At 33.7% G+C, this 17,713-nt stretch overlaps 3 protein-coding genes across 3 annotated transcripts in view; 1 reads left to right on the top strand and 2 right to left on the bottom strand.

Annotated features, from left to right (window-relative positions):
- Positions 1 to 9,273, bottom strand: part of LOC125786735 (cyclin-dependent kinase 5 activator 1-like) — an 832,135-nt gene extending 822,862 nt beyond the window's left edge. The window contains exon 1 of the mRNA XM_049470195.1: positions 9,209 to 9,273. The gene's annotated coding sequence lies outside the window, so the exon portion shown is untranslated. The remainder of the gene's footprint in view (positions 1 to 9,208) is intronic.
- Positions 6,197 to 8,898, bottom strand: LOC125786736 (cyclin-dependent kinase 5 activator 1-like). The gene has a single exon (XM_049470196.1). The coding sequence runs from the start codon at positions 8,735 to 8,737 to the stop codon at positions 8,099 to 8,101; it is 639 nt and encodes a 212-aa protein (XP_049326153.1). The 5' UTR covers positions 8,738 to 8,898; the 3' UTR covers positions 6,197 to 8,098.
- Positions 9,274 to 12,323: 3,050 nt separating the features above from the next.
- cfap299 (cilia and flagella associated protein 299) overlaps positions 12,324 to 17,713 on the top strand; it is a 141,750-nt gene continuing 136,360 nt past the window's right edge. Inside the window, exon 1 of the mRNA XM_007250486.4 lies at positions 12,324 to 12,445. Coding sequence (XP_007250548.3) covers positions 12,338 to 12,445 — 108 coding nt within the window. The 5' untranslated portion in view covers positions 12,324 to 12,337. The remainder of the gene's footprint in view (positions 12,446 to 17,713) is intronic.

The following is a 17,713-nucleotide window of genomic DNA, read 5'->3' as shown; positions in this document are numbered from 1 at the left end:
TTTTGCTTATTTGGCAGATTACCAAAGTGTTTTTTGGCTGAATATTAGTAGCTGCATCCCTACTTTTTAAATCAGAAATATACAAGTTGCTCACAAAGTTTTCTTCCTCTTGGCCTGTTCCGTCTGATATAGCAGTTCGCAAGAAACTGCTATGGGGGTTTGAGGTTCAGAGCTGTTGGATGGGACAAAAATCAAGAGAAGAACAGAAATATTGCAAAAAAAATGTTATTATGTATTTGGTCTCCCACATTTTTAGCATTGTTTATGATTTTTTTAATCCTGTATTGTAGGCCAGGCATAAATGAGGATTTACAAACCTTTTTCTGTACTTGTTGAATTTCCAAATATAAATCCACAATTTAAAATACCTCTATTTATACAATATACTGTATTTATGTTTGTATGTACAGATTTCTTCATGTGCAAATGTCTTCTAAGAATTTAATGTTTGTATTGAGAATGAATGTGAATCTATTTTTTAAATATCTATAAAGTTGAAATAACTTTACAAAAAAAATCAACAAAATAATGTCTCATATGTTTTTTACTTCATGTCTGCAGTATAAAACATAATATAAAATACTGTGCCATGAAAAAGTAATTGCCCCTTACAGATATTTTAGCATGCTTACATTTTTTATATTTCCAAAAAAACTTATATAAACAAATATATTGCCAAATATATCCTGAGTAAATCTGAAAAGCATTTTTTAAAGGATAATTTACTATTAATGAGGAGACAGGACACTGTCCGTGTTTGAATAGAAAATCTCTTAACGCTAATCACGAAGCCAGTTCAAGTTCAAGTTTCAGAAGAAACAGCCAATCAGCTCGCTGGGGAGGGTTTTTGAGCTCTTGCAGTGGGTTGTAGCGCTGATATTAAAACATATATGGATATATAGGGGTTTTTCACATGTAAACTGTGATGAGAGTTTCTCGTCTTTGAATCAAAACACACAGATCAAACCCACTCTGTGATGAATAAATTACAGCCTGTGACAGTCAGTTAGCTAACTTTAGAATTAGCTAGCTTAAATAAATAGTCAAAGTTTGAGGAAAAAAACTATATATGTTTAACTTGCCCTGATGTACCTGATCAGGCAATAACTATTTTATTTTCAAATTGTTTTTATTAATTTAGGATTGCAGGACTTACTGTGAGCTATAATTAACGAAAATTAATTTAGCTAACCAGTTAGCTAGAAGTGGATTTGTAGATAGACAGAATTTAGTACTTTGCTTAGTTTGCTTAGTTTAAATGAGTTTCTTAACCTTGGTCTCTGCTCTAAAATATATTTATAAAATGAACTGGGTTGAGCCACGGTCTTTACATACCCAGGCAATGCCCCTGGGCCACTCCAAAACTTTCAATTTTTTTAAGCCATTCAGAGGTGAATTTGTTTGTGTGCTTTAGATCAATGTCCTGCTGCAGAACCCAAGTATGCTTCAACAAGAATCTGTAAGGGGCAAATACTTTTTTAACTGCACTGTATATCTGGGATGGTGATCAAGATTCTAACAGCTAACATATAATTTATTCCAGGACACACAGTAACTGACTAATAAAACACTGAACAGAAACACAGAATTCAAGCTGCCGCCTGTCACAACCTCCAGAGCATTCCGCTGCGGAGGGTCCTTTCTGCACGGATAAACATGCATAGAAACACTGCTTAGTGTTTAAAGAGGGTTCGAGACGTAGGTGTATCAGGTGACAGACAGCAGTGGTATGATCCGTATCAAAACAGTCTTAATAATGTCTCTTTAAATGTTTGTGGTTTTGAGGCATTTCTGATGCTTTGCTATGTAACTATAATTGCTGTATCTATGCTCCACCCACAGATCTTCCATTCATTCATGGCAGAATTGCGGTGGGTAGACAGCCTTTAGTGAATGTTGACTCTTTGGCCTAAAAGGTTTTTTGTTATTTGCCTGCTATTAGGGGATGTGGTAACTGATGTGGATTGAGGTGGGTGGTAGGCACTACTGAAGAGTTTTTGATGCATTTGAGTAAGTTTGCTCACTGATATCCACAGACTTCCTGCTGTCAATTGTCTAATATTTTAACATTTTGTTATTTTGCAGTCTTGTGTTAAAGAACCGTTAAGGATTAGATTTTCTTTAGTAACTTATAATATGATCAGGTTGTGTTATCAGATATTAAGGAAATGTGCTAAGTTTAATGTTTGTGAGTTTTTTTTCTTTGAACTGTTTGGTGCATCACAGAAATCAGTGTGGGTTTTCAGCCAGTGTGTCTCCAAGCCCCATCAGTCCCATTTCCACACTCAGAGCTGCCAAGTATAAATAATAGCATGCAAACAGTGTGCTGCAGTCATGGAAATGGGCGAGCTGGCAATTTCTTTGCTGAACAGGTAATCACTGAGCTTCAGTAAGGTTGCTAACCATAGTTTGGTCATTTACCAACACCACAAGCGTCGTATAGATGGGCATTTCGGACATTGAAAACAAATATATATTTACTCATCAGCTACAGAATAAGACTTGTTATTGCTTGCCACTGTGTGGCAACCCACGTGAGCCTTCTATCTAGTGATCTTGTAGCATTACTGATTGTTCCTTTAAAATAAAATGAAAAACTCAGAAGGTAAAACTGGGTTGCTGGGGACTTGTCAAGAAGGACATTGATCTGAAACGTTCAGAACCGCAATATTGTCCTACAGGCTTTTTAAATGTGTTATTTAGGCTGACAGAGATTTTAAAAGCAAGGACAAGGACTCAAACTGAGGAAATAACTTAATAAATATATACAGATGTTTAGATTTAACAGAAATTTAAACTTGTACAGTCAGCAAACAATTGTTTTAATTATACCTCAATATACCTCCTCAATGGATTTAGACTTTGGCAATCAGAATAAAACAGTTATGTGTTCTGCTTGAATTGAAAAGGTTTAAAAGAAAAATTCTATCAACCCATTTCAGAATGGAGGGATGGACCTCTCTCATTGTTTAATGCAGGTAGTTTAGTTGTAACAGTGTGTAAAAACTAACCCCGCGGGGTGGAAGCTGTAATTTAGTTTTTCTAGCTTTTACTAGTTGCTAACGTGCTTTAAAGAAGACCATACGATTTTACAGGCACCATTAGAGATTAAAATAATGTGAATGTAATTAATTATACACATAATAAACAAAAAAAAACACTTTTAACAAATCAGTTTATAGTGAAACCATACTAGTCATTGTCAAAACAAGGCTTTAAGAATATAAAAATATGAAAAACATGTTCTACTGGGAGCTATTTAATTATATAAAAAGCACCCATGTTACTTCATGGTCTGATCTTATAAATATTGAAAACAATTGAAGAAAATATTGAAAACTGGCACTGGCCCACAGTTCCAATGAGTGCAAATATGTATTTTCATGTTTTATATGATTCCTGTCAGAATGCAATAATGCTCTTCATATAATTTTCTCTATATTACTGCAAATATGCAGATTTTTTTTGCATTGGTTGTTATATTTGTAGACGGAAATAATTAAAATGAAGGATTTTAAACCTATACTGATACATTGTTACTGAGCTAAAATACAACTCTTCAGCTATCAGATCTTTAAATACTTTTTAGGCCTTAATTTAATCGAAGAAATCTGAGTATTATGTTTACATAATCACTTTAATTATCAGATAACTTCAGACATCAGATTATGATTATATAATTGATTGTATAAAAACAACGTTACTATTGGTACAGCCTGAGGTATTTAACACTCAAAGGAATCTAAAACTGATTATTAAGGAAAGAATGCAGATATTATATTTTGAAGGATTTAGGAACAGTGCAGATTCAGTTCCAGAAGAGGTTAAGTTTGCGTGATAAGCCTGCCTGCCTTTATTCATGAGGGACTCTGGCTGTACTTAGGCAGTAGTCTGTCGTCATAGACCTCCCAGATTATGTAACATTCTGTTTTGTCCTCTCACTGAAACTTTAAGCAAAAAACATGGAAGCTTAGCCCGTGCTTAAAGATACATAATCAGTGTAGAACTGATTTATTTTTTTATTTTTTTTAGTATTAACAATTTTGAATTTATCAAATTCTTGTCTTTTTATTGCATTTTCAAATTGATATGCAGCAAAAACTCAAAATCATCTCAAAATCATCTCAAATCAACATCGTAACATGATTTCATTTATTTATCTTTACCTCAGAAACAACTTGATCGATATCAATATAACATACTTTTTGTGTCCACAGTATAGTTATTCAAATTGCATATAAACACTGTGTATCAATACATTGTTTAAATTTTATATTATTATATATAGATTTGAGTACTTTTTGTACATTTTTTACATTCCACAGTGCTTCCAATAGTTTTAACTTCATTTGATTCCTTAAAAGCCCTGGAAGTTCACTATTTTTCGCACTATAAGACACACCTAAAATCCTTTAATTTTCCCAAAAATCAAAACATTAGTGCGCCTTATGTATGACTTTTACCAGTCAGGTTGTAAGGAGCAATAAGGCCACTCTGAGGAAGTACAGCATTACACAGGAGTTTCATGTTAATTTTCCAGTAGCGAGGCTGGAATAGCATTAGCATTAGCCACTAACCGCTATTTCACCGTACCCTGTTGCTAACCCCTACAAGCAGTGCTAGAGCAGCTTAGTATCAACCACTAACTGTGCTAGCTCTTTTGTTGTTCTGAGGTGAGTATTAATGGAGTATTAATTGTAACCTGAGTGTTTACTGTGTTAAAACAAACTATGTGGGACAAGCCGCTAGCTAATATCGCCCTGGTTTACCGGAACACTCAGGGTTCCTCAGCGGTTAGCCGCTAATGCTAACGCTCCATCCTTAGTGCTGGATCTAGGCTTCCTCTACTAAATCTAGTTCTGTGAATAAACGGAAGCGCTTTACTCACCCAAACAGTTTTTAGGAGAGAAATCTGTGTAGACTAACATCCAGCAGTCGTTTAACTTTAAAAGAAAGTAATTTTTTATTAGTTTTGTTTACTTAGATTAGCTTTACCTAACTTAGTTAGCACCCAGCGGCGAGACCTTCTGAATTAGAAGTTCCTTATAGTGTCTATGCCTTATAATTCAGTGAGCCTTATGTATGAAAATAGACCAGAAAATACACATTTGTTAATAGTGCACCTTTATAATACGATAGAAAAAATACAATATATATAATTGGCATAACAGTTTTAACTAAACTTTGACATCACAAATATCTCGCTGTTTTATTTTCAGTGGACTGCCAAATGGACAGTCAACAGTAGTTGCATGCGTAGGGTGAACGCATGCATGACAGGAAATAAAAACTGATTAAGATGAGAAATTTTATGATTTCTGTGTAGTCTGTGGTCTAATATTAATAAATATGTATTTATATTATAATAAATTATAATAATATCCTAGTATTCTGATGAGCCAGCTCAGTAAATATTAAGGCCATGGATGCCACTAGAGGCCAGCAAATCCTAACAAAAGCCCTATGACAGCTCTGAGTCCTAAATAACACATGGGGAATCCGTTTTCTTAAATGTACTGCAGATTAACTCATAGTTATCTTGTCATGTTCTTGGAGTTTCAGTGCGTTCTGGGAAATAACGTCTTGTTTAAGGAATGTTCTGTTCTTCCTTGACATCCTGTCAATTTACTGTTTAGTAAGTCCTTCAGCAGGGCATCACTTAACTAACACACCCAACATGCTGCTCTTATTAGATGAACCAAAACCAGTTGGGAGTGCAGCAGCTGACAAGGGATACAGAGATGATATGTTTACATAGCATACTATAATCATATTATATTATGTATATTATACACAGCCCAGTCAGAATATTGTGACCACCACCATGTTTCTAAACACAATATCCATCTTATCAGCTCCACTAACCATATAGATTATTATTATTATTATTATTATTATTATTATTATTATTACTACTACTATTACTATTATTATTATTACTAATATTATTATAGAATTGCAGACTGTAGTCCATCTGTTTCTCAGCATATGTTATCATATTTCTTTTATATTATTCTTCAACTATCAGGAGCCCTAAGGATGGGTCATTCCCAGCATATTAGGGTAAAATCTGAGCCCAGATTTAATTCTTTCACATTTTTATGAAACTGTTGAGATAATCACAGTGAACAATTACACTGGTTAAATGTCTGTGTATGTAGTTATATAATAAATAAACAGAGGCCACTCAAAGCAGTTTAGGTTTTAACTGATTTTAAACTTTATTAAGATTTTCAGAGGTAAAACATTTCATAGCTTCATAACTTCATTCTCTTTAGGACAGGCAGGTTTAGAGAAACAGCAGAGAAACTTCACTTCAGCTGCCACGAGGAGAACTCTGCTGCTGTCGTTCCCATTTACTCCTGTGTTCCTGAAAGTAAGAGAGAGAGGAACATCCTTTCCACACAGTGAGATCTTATTCCCCAGGACGTGGATCACTGTAGTATCACTGGTTCTGAACTGTGGATCTGCTGATGATAAATCAAACCCTAAAACAGCTGTGATCCTCAGAACCTTATGATGAAGAAGGAGATGCGTTACATTTTTACCTGCCTCCTTATTTACTTATGTTAGGTTAAATATTAATTCTGTATTTATTGGTCTTTATAATATATATTTTTGTGGTTGTTTGAGGGGAAGTCCCTAATAAACCTAATAAGCTTATAATAAATCTACTTTTTATTTTCTGTATTGGTTTTGTGAATCTTGTACAATTAAATATATCTGTCTATTATAGGGATTTTTTATTTGTTTTTTTTAATAGGGCAGTAAAATTTTATTTATATCTTTGTTAATTGTTCAGAGATTTACTGGTTAATACTAGTTTATGAATTAATAAGAAACAGATACATCTTTGTTTCTAATTAGAGAAAATGCTTAAATTCCCTTTTGAGACTGGGTGACAAATGCACTAACTATAAGTATTTTTGCCTGAGTGCTAGAATATAAATATTATGTATGATTAATTATTTGAGTTTATGAAAACAACAATGAAGAATAGTCAACCATATTGGTCATAAAAGTGCTCTGCCCTTCTGCTTTGAAGTATAAAATTAAATTGTAACATAGATATTAAATTGTACTAGCCAATGTTAATAATTACTCAAAGTTTTAATTGGCAGTGTTCACACTGACCAAGTCTAATATTCAGTTTAATATAAAATAAACCTAAATAGCTAAATCCGGGTCCGAGCCCCTTTTGAGCAAGCCAGTGGCGACAGTAGCAAGGAAAAACTCCCTCAGATCAAGAGGGAGAAACCTTGAGAGGAACCAAGACTTAAAAGGGGAACCAGTCCTCCTCTGGTCGACACCGGATAGCAAAACAGATCACTAAACTAAATATAGAATTAATAAATAAATATAAAGTAATTTTTTATCTGCTGTGTCCAGTCTTCAGTCCACCGTCCAGTTACTCTTTCCAGTCTCCTGTAAAAACCTGATTCACCTATTTCTAGCTCACATCTCGTCCTCAGGTCCACTTCTAGTCTTCAGTCTGTCTCCAGTCTCATCATTGTCCTCGTTTCTATCCGTGTTCATGTTCCTGTCCTGATCTCGGTCCCTCCCTGTGTTATTCGTCCTCATTCTCCGTCACTGTCTTCTTCCTATTCCATGTGTCTGTCCTTCACAAATCCTCCTTTCCTGCATCAGCAGTTCCTCTCCATCACATACGCTGCTACCAAGCTGGAGCAGTGAAGGCTAGCATGTGCCGCCTCCAAAACACATGCAGCCAGACACTGCAGCTTTATGAACTGTCGCTAACGACACTTCACTGATCAGCTGAATGTGTCTGGAAGTTTCCTGCCCTGCATACCTACCAGTTCTTCCACGTCTTTCTTATGTCCCAAGCCTGGTCCGGTTCTGTGCAAGTGTCCTGCAAATTTGACTCTAAACTACTCATAATAATTATTATAATTTGCTCTTACTATTTTAGTAATATTTGATAGTGTAACCTACTCGTTTTGTTCTTATTTTAGTTTAGTTTGTTTAGTTTTCTTGCCTTTTACTATGTTACATTGGTTGTTTTATTCTTAGCAGTAATAATAATTCTTATTTAATAATAAAAAGTGTTTTCTAATGTTATTTAAATGTAAAATATAAATTAATGGTCCGTCTGTTTCTTCAGGTCAGAAATGACCTTGGCGAAGACATGTGGCGAGATGTTGATCTGGAGCATCTTCCGGCTCATGCGCTTGGTGATGTCCAGGGTGCGCTTCCAAAATGTCTGCCTGTCGGTCTTCATGATGAAAGGCAGTGCTGGGTAGGAGATCTCATGACCGATGTATGCATACGATACATACAAGCAGGAGAGGAGCACCGCCCGCAGCTCCTCCACGCTGGCCACGTCCGCCGAGACGGTGTCACGCAACACCATGAACAGAAAGGCCACGGTGCCTGAGCAGATGAAGGGCTGCTCCTGACCTCCGAGCACGGTCAGCGCCACGTCCACGTTCTGAATCCAAAACGGTGGAACGGTGGGACGAAGACCCGTAAGGAGTCGACAGCGGCGGCACAAGAACTCTCCTACCAACCTCAGCAGCCGAGAACAAAAGGTGTTCCTGACGACCATCCAGTGCGTAAGAGGGACAGTGGTGGAGCTCTGTATCTTCCTCCTCTTCGCTAGTGAAACATCAGGAGCTGCAGGATGGTCAGGTGTCAGCTGGGACCTGCTCCTCTTCATTCCCTGGTTCTTCTTCTCCTCTTCTCCATGTATGAGATGCTGAACCGATGAGCTGGCCATGTTGATGATGATAATGAAGATCTTGCTGGTGTAGATGTGGGTTTGGTAAAAGTGTGCAGTGTAAAAAGTGTGGTGTAGAAGGTGTGGGGTGTAGAAAGTGTGTGGTGTAGGAAGTGTGTGGTGTGGAAAGTGTGTGGTGTAAAAAGTGTGTGGTGTGGAAAGTGTCTGGTGTGAAAAGTGTGTGGTGTAGAAAGTGTGTAGTGTGAAAGTGTGTGGTGTGGAAAGTGTGTAGTGTAGAAAGTGTGTGGTGTAGAAAGTGTGTGGTGTGGAAGGTGTGTGGTGTAGAAAGTGTGTAGTGTGAAAGTGTGTGGTGTGGAAAGTGTGTAGTGTAGAAAGTGTGTGGTGTAGAAAGTGTGTGGTGTGGAAAGTGTGTAGTGTAGAAAGTGTGTGGTGTAGAAAGTGTGTGGTGTAGAAAGTGTGTGGTGTAGAAAGTGTGTAGTGTGAAAGTGTGTGGTGTAAAAGTGTAAGAACCTGTTGTTGTTGTTGGTCTGGATGAACTGGAATTGTATCTGGATGAAGGTCAGTTAAAATGGAACCTGTGAAGATAAAAGTACAGTTTCCTATCAGAAATTATTAATTAATTATTTACACATTTTTATTCTATTTCTACATTCATTCTAACTTTGCAGAAAGAGAGAGAAAATGTGACAGACACAATATTTACTCACAGTCTGTCTGTTCCCCACCCACTCAAGTTATAAGAAGAATGAGCAGAATACTGAGCAGCCAATCAGAACAGAGATCATTTACATATATCATTCTCAAAAGCACTTTAACAGGAAAACAAGTTGTATAATTGAAAGTAATACAGAGAGAGTGAAACATTGTAATATAAGCTAAATGGGGGATATAGAACATTTTTAACAGTTCTCATTAATAAGTCTGATTTAGAGGTTAAATCCCAGTAAAGTTAGTAGTAGATGTAGTTTATGAGAAATTTTGGAGATGGTGAGGGTAGCTGGGGGTATTTAGCGCGGATATAGTTGCTATGGTGATGAGGTTAGCTATTTTATATCATAACAAACTGTCATATATTATTCAAATAACTTATATAAATAAATATATAAATGCTCCAGTTTACCTCAGCAGTTAAAAATCCCCCCTCAGGCTGGTGGTGATTCTGCGCTAAATAAACCTTCATTTACTACCCTAATCTAATTAAAACATGAACATTTTTCACCTGATCAGATTAAAATATCACTTCAATCTAACATTTGTTCACACAAATTATGTACACTTAAGTTACTTAAATATAAATATCCATAAATCATAAGAAATAAAACAACAACATAATCATCAACAACGACAACAACAACAACAATAATAATAATAATAATATTAATAATAATAATAATAATAATAATAATATTAATAATAATATTAATAATAATAATAATAATAATAATACTAATGAGAAGAAATTAGTTTTCCTGCTTAATACAGTAGTTTATTTAGCTAGTGTTTTATTAGCCTGTGATTAGCCTGTAGCTAACGTTTGTTTACACTTTGGTTTGATCCTCTTATTAATAAATAAATTAATATAAATAATATAAAAAGTGTATTAATACTCACGGTGTTGTGTAGATCACCAGTGACTCATAGTAGAGCCACTGGTGAAGGTGTAGAGGTGAGCTGTAGAGCTGTAGTTCGAGAGCAGTAAAGCACAGTGGGATCTCCAGTTCAGTAAAGCACTGGTCTGACTGAACACAGAAACACAGCTGTTTTAATAGCGCTGCCATGGTGACCATAGAACTCTGCACTGTTTACTTTCAACACCAACATCAGATATACTTTACTAGAATAAAAGTCACGGAAATATTTATTATACTACTACTACCAATAATAATAATAATAATAATAACAATAATAATAATAATAATAATAATAATAATAATAATAATAATAATAATAATAATAATAATAATTGATGTTTTTGTTGTTATTATTATTAGTATGCAAATAATGACAAACAAATTGAAATAATGTCAAAATGCTAAAATGTTTTACTGCTTAAATATACCACACACATATACCACACAAATTATTGCAATAATAGAACAGCAATAATAATAAATAAAATAATAAATGCAATTACACCACATATAAAATAAAATTATTGCACTGCACCGTTTAATTAAAAAGTATTATTATTATTATTATTATTATTATTATTATTATTATTATGAAAGTTTAAATAAAAAATATCTGATTATAATTTTTGTTGATTTTGAGTGTTGTATAAGTTCGTAAACAGGTTATTCCACGTTCTGTGCCAATTAAAAAAAGTCTTTGTGTGAATTATTGCAAGGATGTTTTTTGTACTTACTGTAATAAGAAAGATAATATTTTTTTTTTGGGAGTATGTTCATATTTTGTATATATGTATGTAATAGTCTATTTGATATGCCCCATATACCCATCCCACTAAAAACGTTTTTTATAAATGCTTTATAGTAGTTGTCAGGTTTTATAGTAATGCTTCTGCTATATAGCACTTTGAGATTAGTTTTAAATGTGAACTGCATTACAAAAAATGTACATGTTCTGCTTGAAATAAAAACGTATTTGTATTTTTACTGTTTGTATAGTGAACAGGTTTAAGGTAGTAAAGATGCTAGAATTACTGCTATTTTAGTTATTTGGTTGGTGAGCTGATGCTGGAGATACAGTCAGAGCACTGTAGAGTTTAAAAGGTTTATAACTTTTGTTTAAAAGCTTTAAAAATATCCCTGTGGTGCTGAAACATGATGCTTTGCTATGTTGAGGAAATTAGTATTATTTTATTTTTTCAGTATAAAACTAGTAAACTTTTTATACCTTTTTATAATTGTCTTCGATTTTTACCAAATTGGAATAAAATAATTGCTGCACTATTTATGAATAATAGCATAACTATGATAATACCCACATTGTGTACCCACATAATAATAATAATAATAATAATAATAATAATAATAATAATAATAATAATAATAATAATAATAATAATAGTTGTTGTTGTTATTAAAGTTTAAATAAAAAAATCGTATTATCATTTCTGTTGGTTTTGAGTGTTGTATAATTTCGTAACAAAGTTATTTCAGGTCATGTGCCAATTTAAAAAAAAATAAAAGTATTTTAGGCCAAATGCTTTATAGTAGTTGTCAGGTTTTACAGTGATGTTTCTATAGAGATGCTTCTGCGATGTAGCACTTTAGTATTTGTTTCAAATGGAAAGTGCATTATAAATACATTATTATTATTATTATTATTATTATTATTATTATTATTATTATTATTATTATTATTATTATTTCTTGATTGATTTTTTTGCATCATTTGAGGTCTGGAATTTGGGAGAAATGTTGTCTGTAGGTTGTAAAATAAAACATCAATGTTCATTTTACTCAAACATAAGTTACATTGCAAAATCAGAGAAACTAATTCAGAAACTGAAGTGGTCTCTTCATTTTTCTAGAGCTGTATTAATTTGCTCAGTTACTCCATATGAACCCATTCATTTTAGTCTCACTCGAGGGCGCCCTCTAGTGTCTGACAAACACTAGAAAAACGGCCACGTGGGTCGTTGCTATGGGAAACAGCACTGCGTTAGGAGACAGTATGGAGGAGGAGGGCTCGACCGCTATGGACGGAATCATTACTGAGTTTAACATTTATGAAGACTACCTAAACTCCTGGATAGGACCCAAAGACCTTTATTACATTGAGGTAAATAAAGTGCATGTACTGAAAATCTGTATGGAGCTTCATTTTCATAATTATCTCAGCGTCATTCCCTATATACGAGTATCAGCTAGCTTTAGTTAAGACAGCTATGAATAAAGACAGTGAGCCCATAGACCAGTAGAGTGTAATATAATGAATATACTCAATAAAGAGTTATCTTGCAGCCATTAATGTAACCCTAACTGAATTTGCAGTAGCTGATTAAACAACTATATATATTCAGTGCAGCATTTTAGTTCCTTCCACAGCAGCTGTGAGCTCGTTTTTAGCGCACTGCTCTGTTTCAGCGCTAGATGGCGCCAATAACGCGTTTAAAACACTGAACTGGATCATCTTCACAATACTGCGCTTATTGGCCCTCAAAATGACTTACAGTACCAGTCAAAAGTTTGGGCACATATTATCTTTAATATCTATTCTATATTTGTATTATGTACTACATTGTAGATTAATATTAACCCTTTCAGACCTGAATTATGTTCCAGTGAAAAAAAATATAAGAATGCTGTTTTCTGTCTACACACAAAAGAAGTCTCTAATAGTCTAAAGAGAAATTTGCAATAAAATTACATCCAATTAACGAAAATATTTGATTGTTTTTTAATGTCCACTGCATTGGATGCCTGTGTTTTTTATTTTTATTTGGATGCCATTTTTATTTTTACTCACAAATCATTCATATACAGTAACATGAACTTGATAAAAGTGTTCTTAATCACATAAAATTTGTAAAAAAATAACTCTTACTTTGCCTCATTGGCTCTAGTGCTGCCATGCCCTAATTTCTGAGTTGCTGTTAATTTTTCTTTGGCTGGTTAATGTCCTATTCTGTTGGACTATAGGCTTTAATTAGCATTATGTGCAACAAAACATGTAAAAAAAACAAACAAAAAAAACAATTAAGGAACACTTATGCAATTATAACTAATATTTGACAAAATGACACAGCAAAGGTGGTTTGGGACGAGTTGGAGCTCGAAAAGCTTTCTAGAAGAGCTCAACACCTCTAGACTTAAGCAATAATACATGAGCGGGTGTGCTATAACGTGAAATATTGGCACTGCCAATATTACCTGTTATAGAGCAAACCTCAAGTGTATTATTGTGATTATACCACAGTTCCATTATCACTGTTTATTAAAAGATTTTGAATGAAAGAGGACGATAAAATACAATCTGTTGGTTATAAAAACTCTGCAAGTTAAAATAGTTCCATTGCTGCTCTGTTTGTAGCTGTGCTGTTTGCTTTGTAAGCGTTGCATCATTGCTAGGTTACCTGTATGTGGCTAAGTAATACATGGAGAGCTTTGGTAACAGTGCATTACCGGCTGATAATGGCACTCATAAAATGCCTCTTAGCCAATCACATTGCAGGGTCGGAACTAACTGGATATAACTATACTTTAAGACAGCTTGAATACCCTTTCAGATTCTACCTTATAAAGCAACTGAGAAAAAAATCTCAAAACTGGCATCAAAGCAAAAGGTTCTACTTTAAAGAACCTGTTATTTGTGACACTTTTTGCTTACTTCATAATTGCATATGCATTCCTTTATAGTTTTGATGTCTTCAGTATTAATCTTCCATGTAGAAAATAATAAAAACAGATATAAATGATAATGTCCAAACTTGACTTTGGCTGGTACTGTAAGTGACTCAAAATGTAAATTCTATTAAGACTATTTAAAATGGTTATATAAATCCAGACTACACCAAAATCATATTTTCACAGCTTACTCACTATTTATTTTGTCATGGCAGGCTGCATGGCAGGATGAAAATTGGCATTCGATGAAATCATTGGTGAGCTAGAGTAATGCAAACATTTTAAATTCTTCATGATGACCTTGTTTTGTTTCATAAAATCATAATACATTATGATTTTCTAAAAAATATTTTAATTACATTGGTATTTTTACCATGACAGGGTGAAAAGCCTAAGCATTGCTTCAGATAAGTTGAATTCAGCAGTACGAATTGGAGCATGATAGCCCCTAATTGATATGATAATATATAAAAGAATATTAACATCAGCAAAAATGATTAAGGCAATATTAATTTATTGTACAAAAAAAAAATGATAAGTGACAGTGCAGTCCTTCAGGGGGATAGTAGTTTCTGGTTGAGAGTATGCTCTGTGTATTTGGCTGCCTCATCTCACTAGTTTGTGTGTGTGTGTGCTAGGGTGGTGTTAAATGTGAAGGATTAAGTGTTAAATTGTAATTGCATCTTTGGATGTCTTGAAAAGTGCTGTATAAGTGTAGTTTCATTCATTCATCCATATTCAATGTTAAGCAGGTGGTGTGTTAATGGCACTTTTATTTTATTATTGTTATGTTTTGTGGTTAAAAGTTTGGCACTGGCTTTTTCTACCTGTTATGAATCCTGGAAATGTTCTCCCTGCTCCCCCACATGGACCCAAGACAGATTTCCAAATAACATTTTTCCTTCTGACTGCTCGCTTACTTGGGATTTGCTAATGTGGTGCCCGGGAGATGAGGTTTATAAATAATTCAAACATTAGGTGGAGGAATTACCTATAATAGTGAACTCAATATGTGTTTTGTTAACTATGATTACCCCAAGGGGACGGTTTTAGACACATGTTACGGATCAATTTTCGTTGAACACAGTTCATTTCAGCTCCGTGGAATGTGTGTATTCCTATAGCTGTATGGTGTACTAACTCCACAGCATGGGCTTTTCACTGTTGAGGGCTTAGAATATTATGGAGTCAATCAGTTTCTGGAAGTAGAGAATATACTGGCTACTGCAAGAAAGTATTCAATGTTAACATTTCATGAGTATTAAGGTTCAAGCATTCAGTAGAAACAAAATAAAATGGGTAGCACTTAACATATTTGGTATGTGGGTAATGATATGATCATTTTAAGGTAACACATTGTATTTATTCATAAAAAAATGTTTAATAATTAATTTTAAAAAAATGTCAAAACAATGACAAGAATGACTCATTGTTTAATTTTATTGTAATCATTATACATTTTGATTTCAAATCATCCGGATGCAGTCATATTTTTGATCAATAGGTAATTAAAATTTGTTACCATTTATTTTCTATTTTATTATCAGTTAGTTACCACTACAGTTATTAACTTATTATTTACTAAAAACTAGAAATGTTTCATTAGTTTTTCAGTAGGTTTTTCCACTGACCATTAATAAAAAACTAACTGTAAATGTTTTAATATGTGAGTAATTTTAAGTAAATACAAATGATAAGTTTTATTAGAGATGCAATTAGATTTATCACTGCAAATACTAGGCCTAATTATTATTCTTTATTATGTTTATTATTCTTTAAATACTTTCATTTTAGACAAGTACAACTTGTTACCTAAGTTTTACCATTTTATTTCCAACTTGTTACCTCTACAGTTACTGATTTATTATTTAGTAATGACTAGGAAATGTAATATATGACTAAATACTAGATACTAAATCATTTTTCCATATCATTATCCACATATTACTGACCTGTAAAATCTGTGAAATTTAGTAAACAACAGTAACTTACCAAGTTTTAAAAATTGTATAAAATAAGAATGTAACAAATAAATTGAAAAAAAAAAGAAGTAATGTAAAAATCTACTGCCTGTTAGCTAACAATATCTGTCTGTGCTGCTAGTGCTTAGCCTGTTAGCAAACAAATATGTCTGTACTGTTAGCGGCCAGCCTGCTAGCTAACGATATCTGTCTGTGCTGCTAGTGCTTAGCCTGTTAGCAAACAAATATGTCTGTACTGTTAGCGGCTAGCCTGTTAGCTAATGAATATGTCTGTGTTGTTGGTGGTTAGCCTGTTAGCTAACAAATATGTCTGTACTGTTAGCGGTTAGGCTGTTAGCTAACGAATATGTCTGTGCTGTTGGTGGTTAGCCTGTTAGCTAACAATATATGTCTGTGCTGCTGGTGCTTAGCCTGTTAGCAAACAAATATGTCTGTACTGTTTGGTGGTTAGCCTGTTAGCTAACAATATCTGTTGGTGCTGTTAGCGCTTAGCCTTTAAGCATATTAGGTAATGTTATCGGTTTGTGCTGTTAGCAGTTAGCCTGTTAGCTAACATTCCCTGTATGTGCAGTGCTAACGTTTTTTGTCGGTGCTGTGCTTTTAACGGTTAGCTTGTTAGCTAACATACAGTACTGTGATATTTTATTTACAACATATCACCCACCCCACTACTGTTACATAGGCCAGAAATGAACTTGAAATGAGTTGTGGTATGAAGTACAATAAAAAATAAATAAATAAATAAATAAGCTATATTTAGATGATTGCCTTAACTAGGGCTGGGTGATATTATAAAAAAATCTCAATATTCCTAAAATAAATGAGTAATTCCAGATTACGATTTTTAGTGCTTACATACCAAAGAAAGTTCATTTGTTTCCTTCACATTTCATTCCCTTTTTACTAAGAGTAAGCTGTCCCCTTCAACCCACATGCAGCTTTTAAATTAAACACGGTGCAAACATATCTCCTTATATTTCAGTTAAGGAAAAGTATAAAATATGAAAATCACAGAAGCAAATGTCTATCTACTGAGATTTCCTCTGGCATTTCCTATATGTAAAGATGTACAATCTCTAGTGTTCCATTTTAAAAATTGCATTAAAAGTAATTAAATTAATCAAAAGCTGAATTAATTAAAGCCAAAGCATTAAATTGAGTTATTCAGTTATAAAGCTTGTTTTGAAATCAAATGTTATTGAAATGGTCTTATTCCCAGTTTCACTCTTAATATTGATATTGGAATTAAAAGCAGTTCTTGCAAAAAGTGTAAAATATGAAAAACACTGCCACATACAGGTTTTTAACAGAAGCAAACTGAGATTGATACTCAGCACCTAATCCTTCCTTATGTTTAGAGAGCACTAATAATCCCATTTACACCTGGCCATTTCATGCATTTTGAGTATCAGAATTATATCTGAATAAGCCATATAAAAATACAAGTGGAAACACACCCAAAACACATTTAGAACAAATACAGATCCTATCATTCAAAATACTTCAGCTAATCTGAGATGCATTTGAGCACTGGGTTATAGCAATTTAAAGATCACCAAGATCGGCAACCAAAACTCCCCAGTACCACCAAAACAATAGTAATAATTATTGTGCAAAAAGTAATATTTTTATTTCCATTTTACATACATTATTGATATGTATTTTACTACCAAGAGTAAATGCATGTGATTGCGATACTATTTATAACTGGTCACTTCATG

Source organism: Astyanax mexicanus, chromosome 22, assembly GCF_023375975.1.
Source record: "Astyanax mexicanus isolate ESR-SI-001 chromosome 22, AstMex3_surface, whole genome shotgun sequence".
Classification (NCBI taxonomy): domain Eukaryota; kingdom Metazoa; phylum Chordata; class Actinopteri; order Characiformes; family Acestrorhamphidae; genus Astyanax; species Astyanax mexicanus.
This window is presented reverse-complemented; position numbering and strand designations above follow the sequence as displayed.

What these genes read in the sequence shown, in the direction of transcription:
- LOC125786736 (XM_049470196.1), bottom strand. Translation starts at nt 8,737, where the DNA reads ATGGCCAGCTCATCGGTTCAGCATCTCATACATGGAGAAGAGGAGAAG.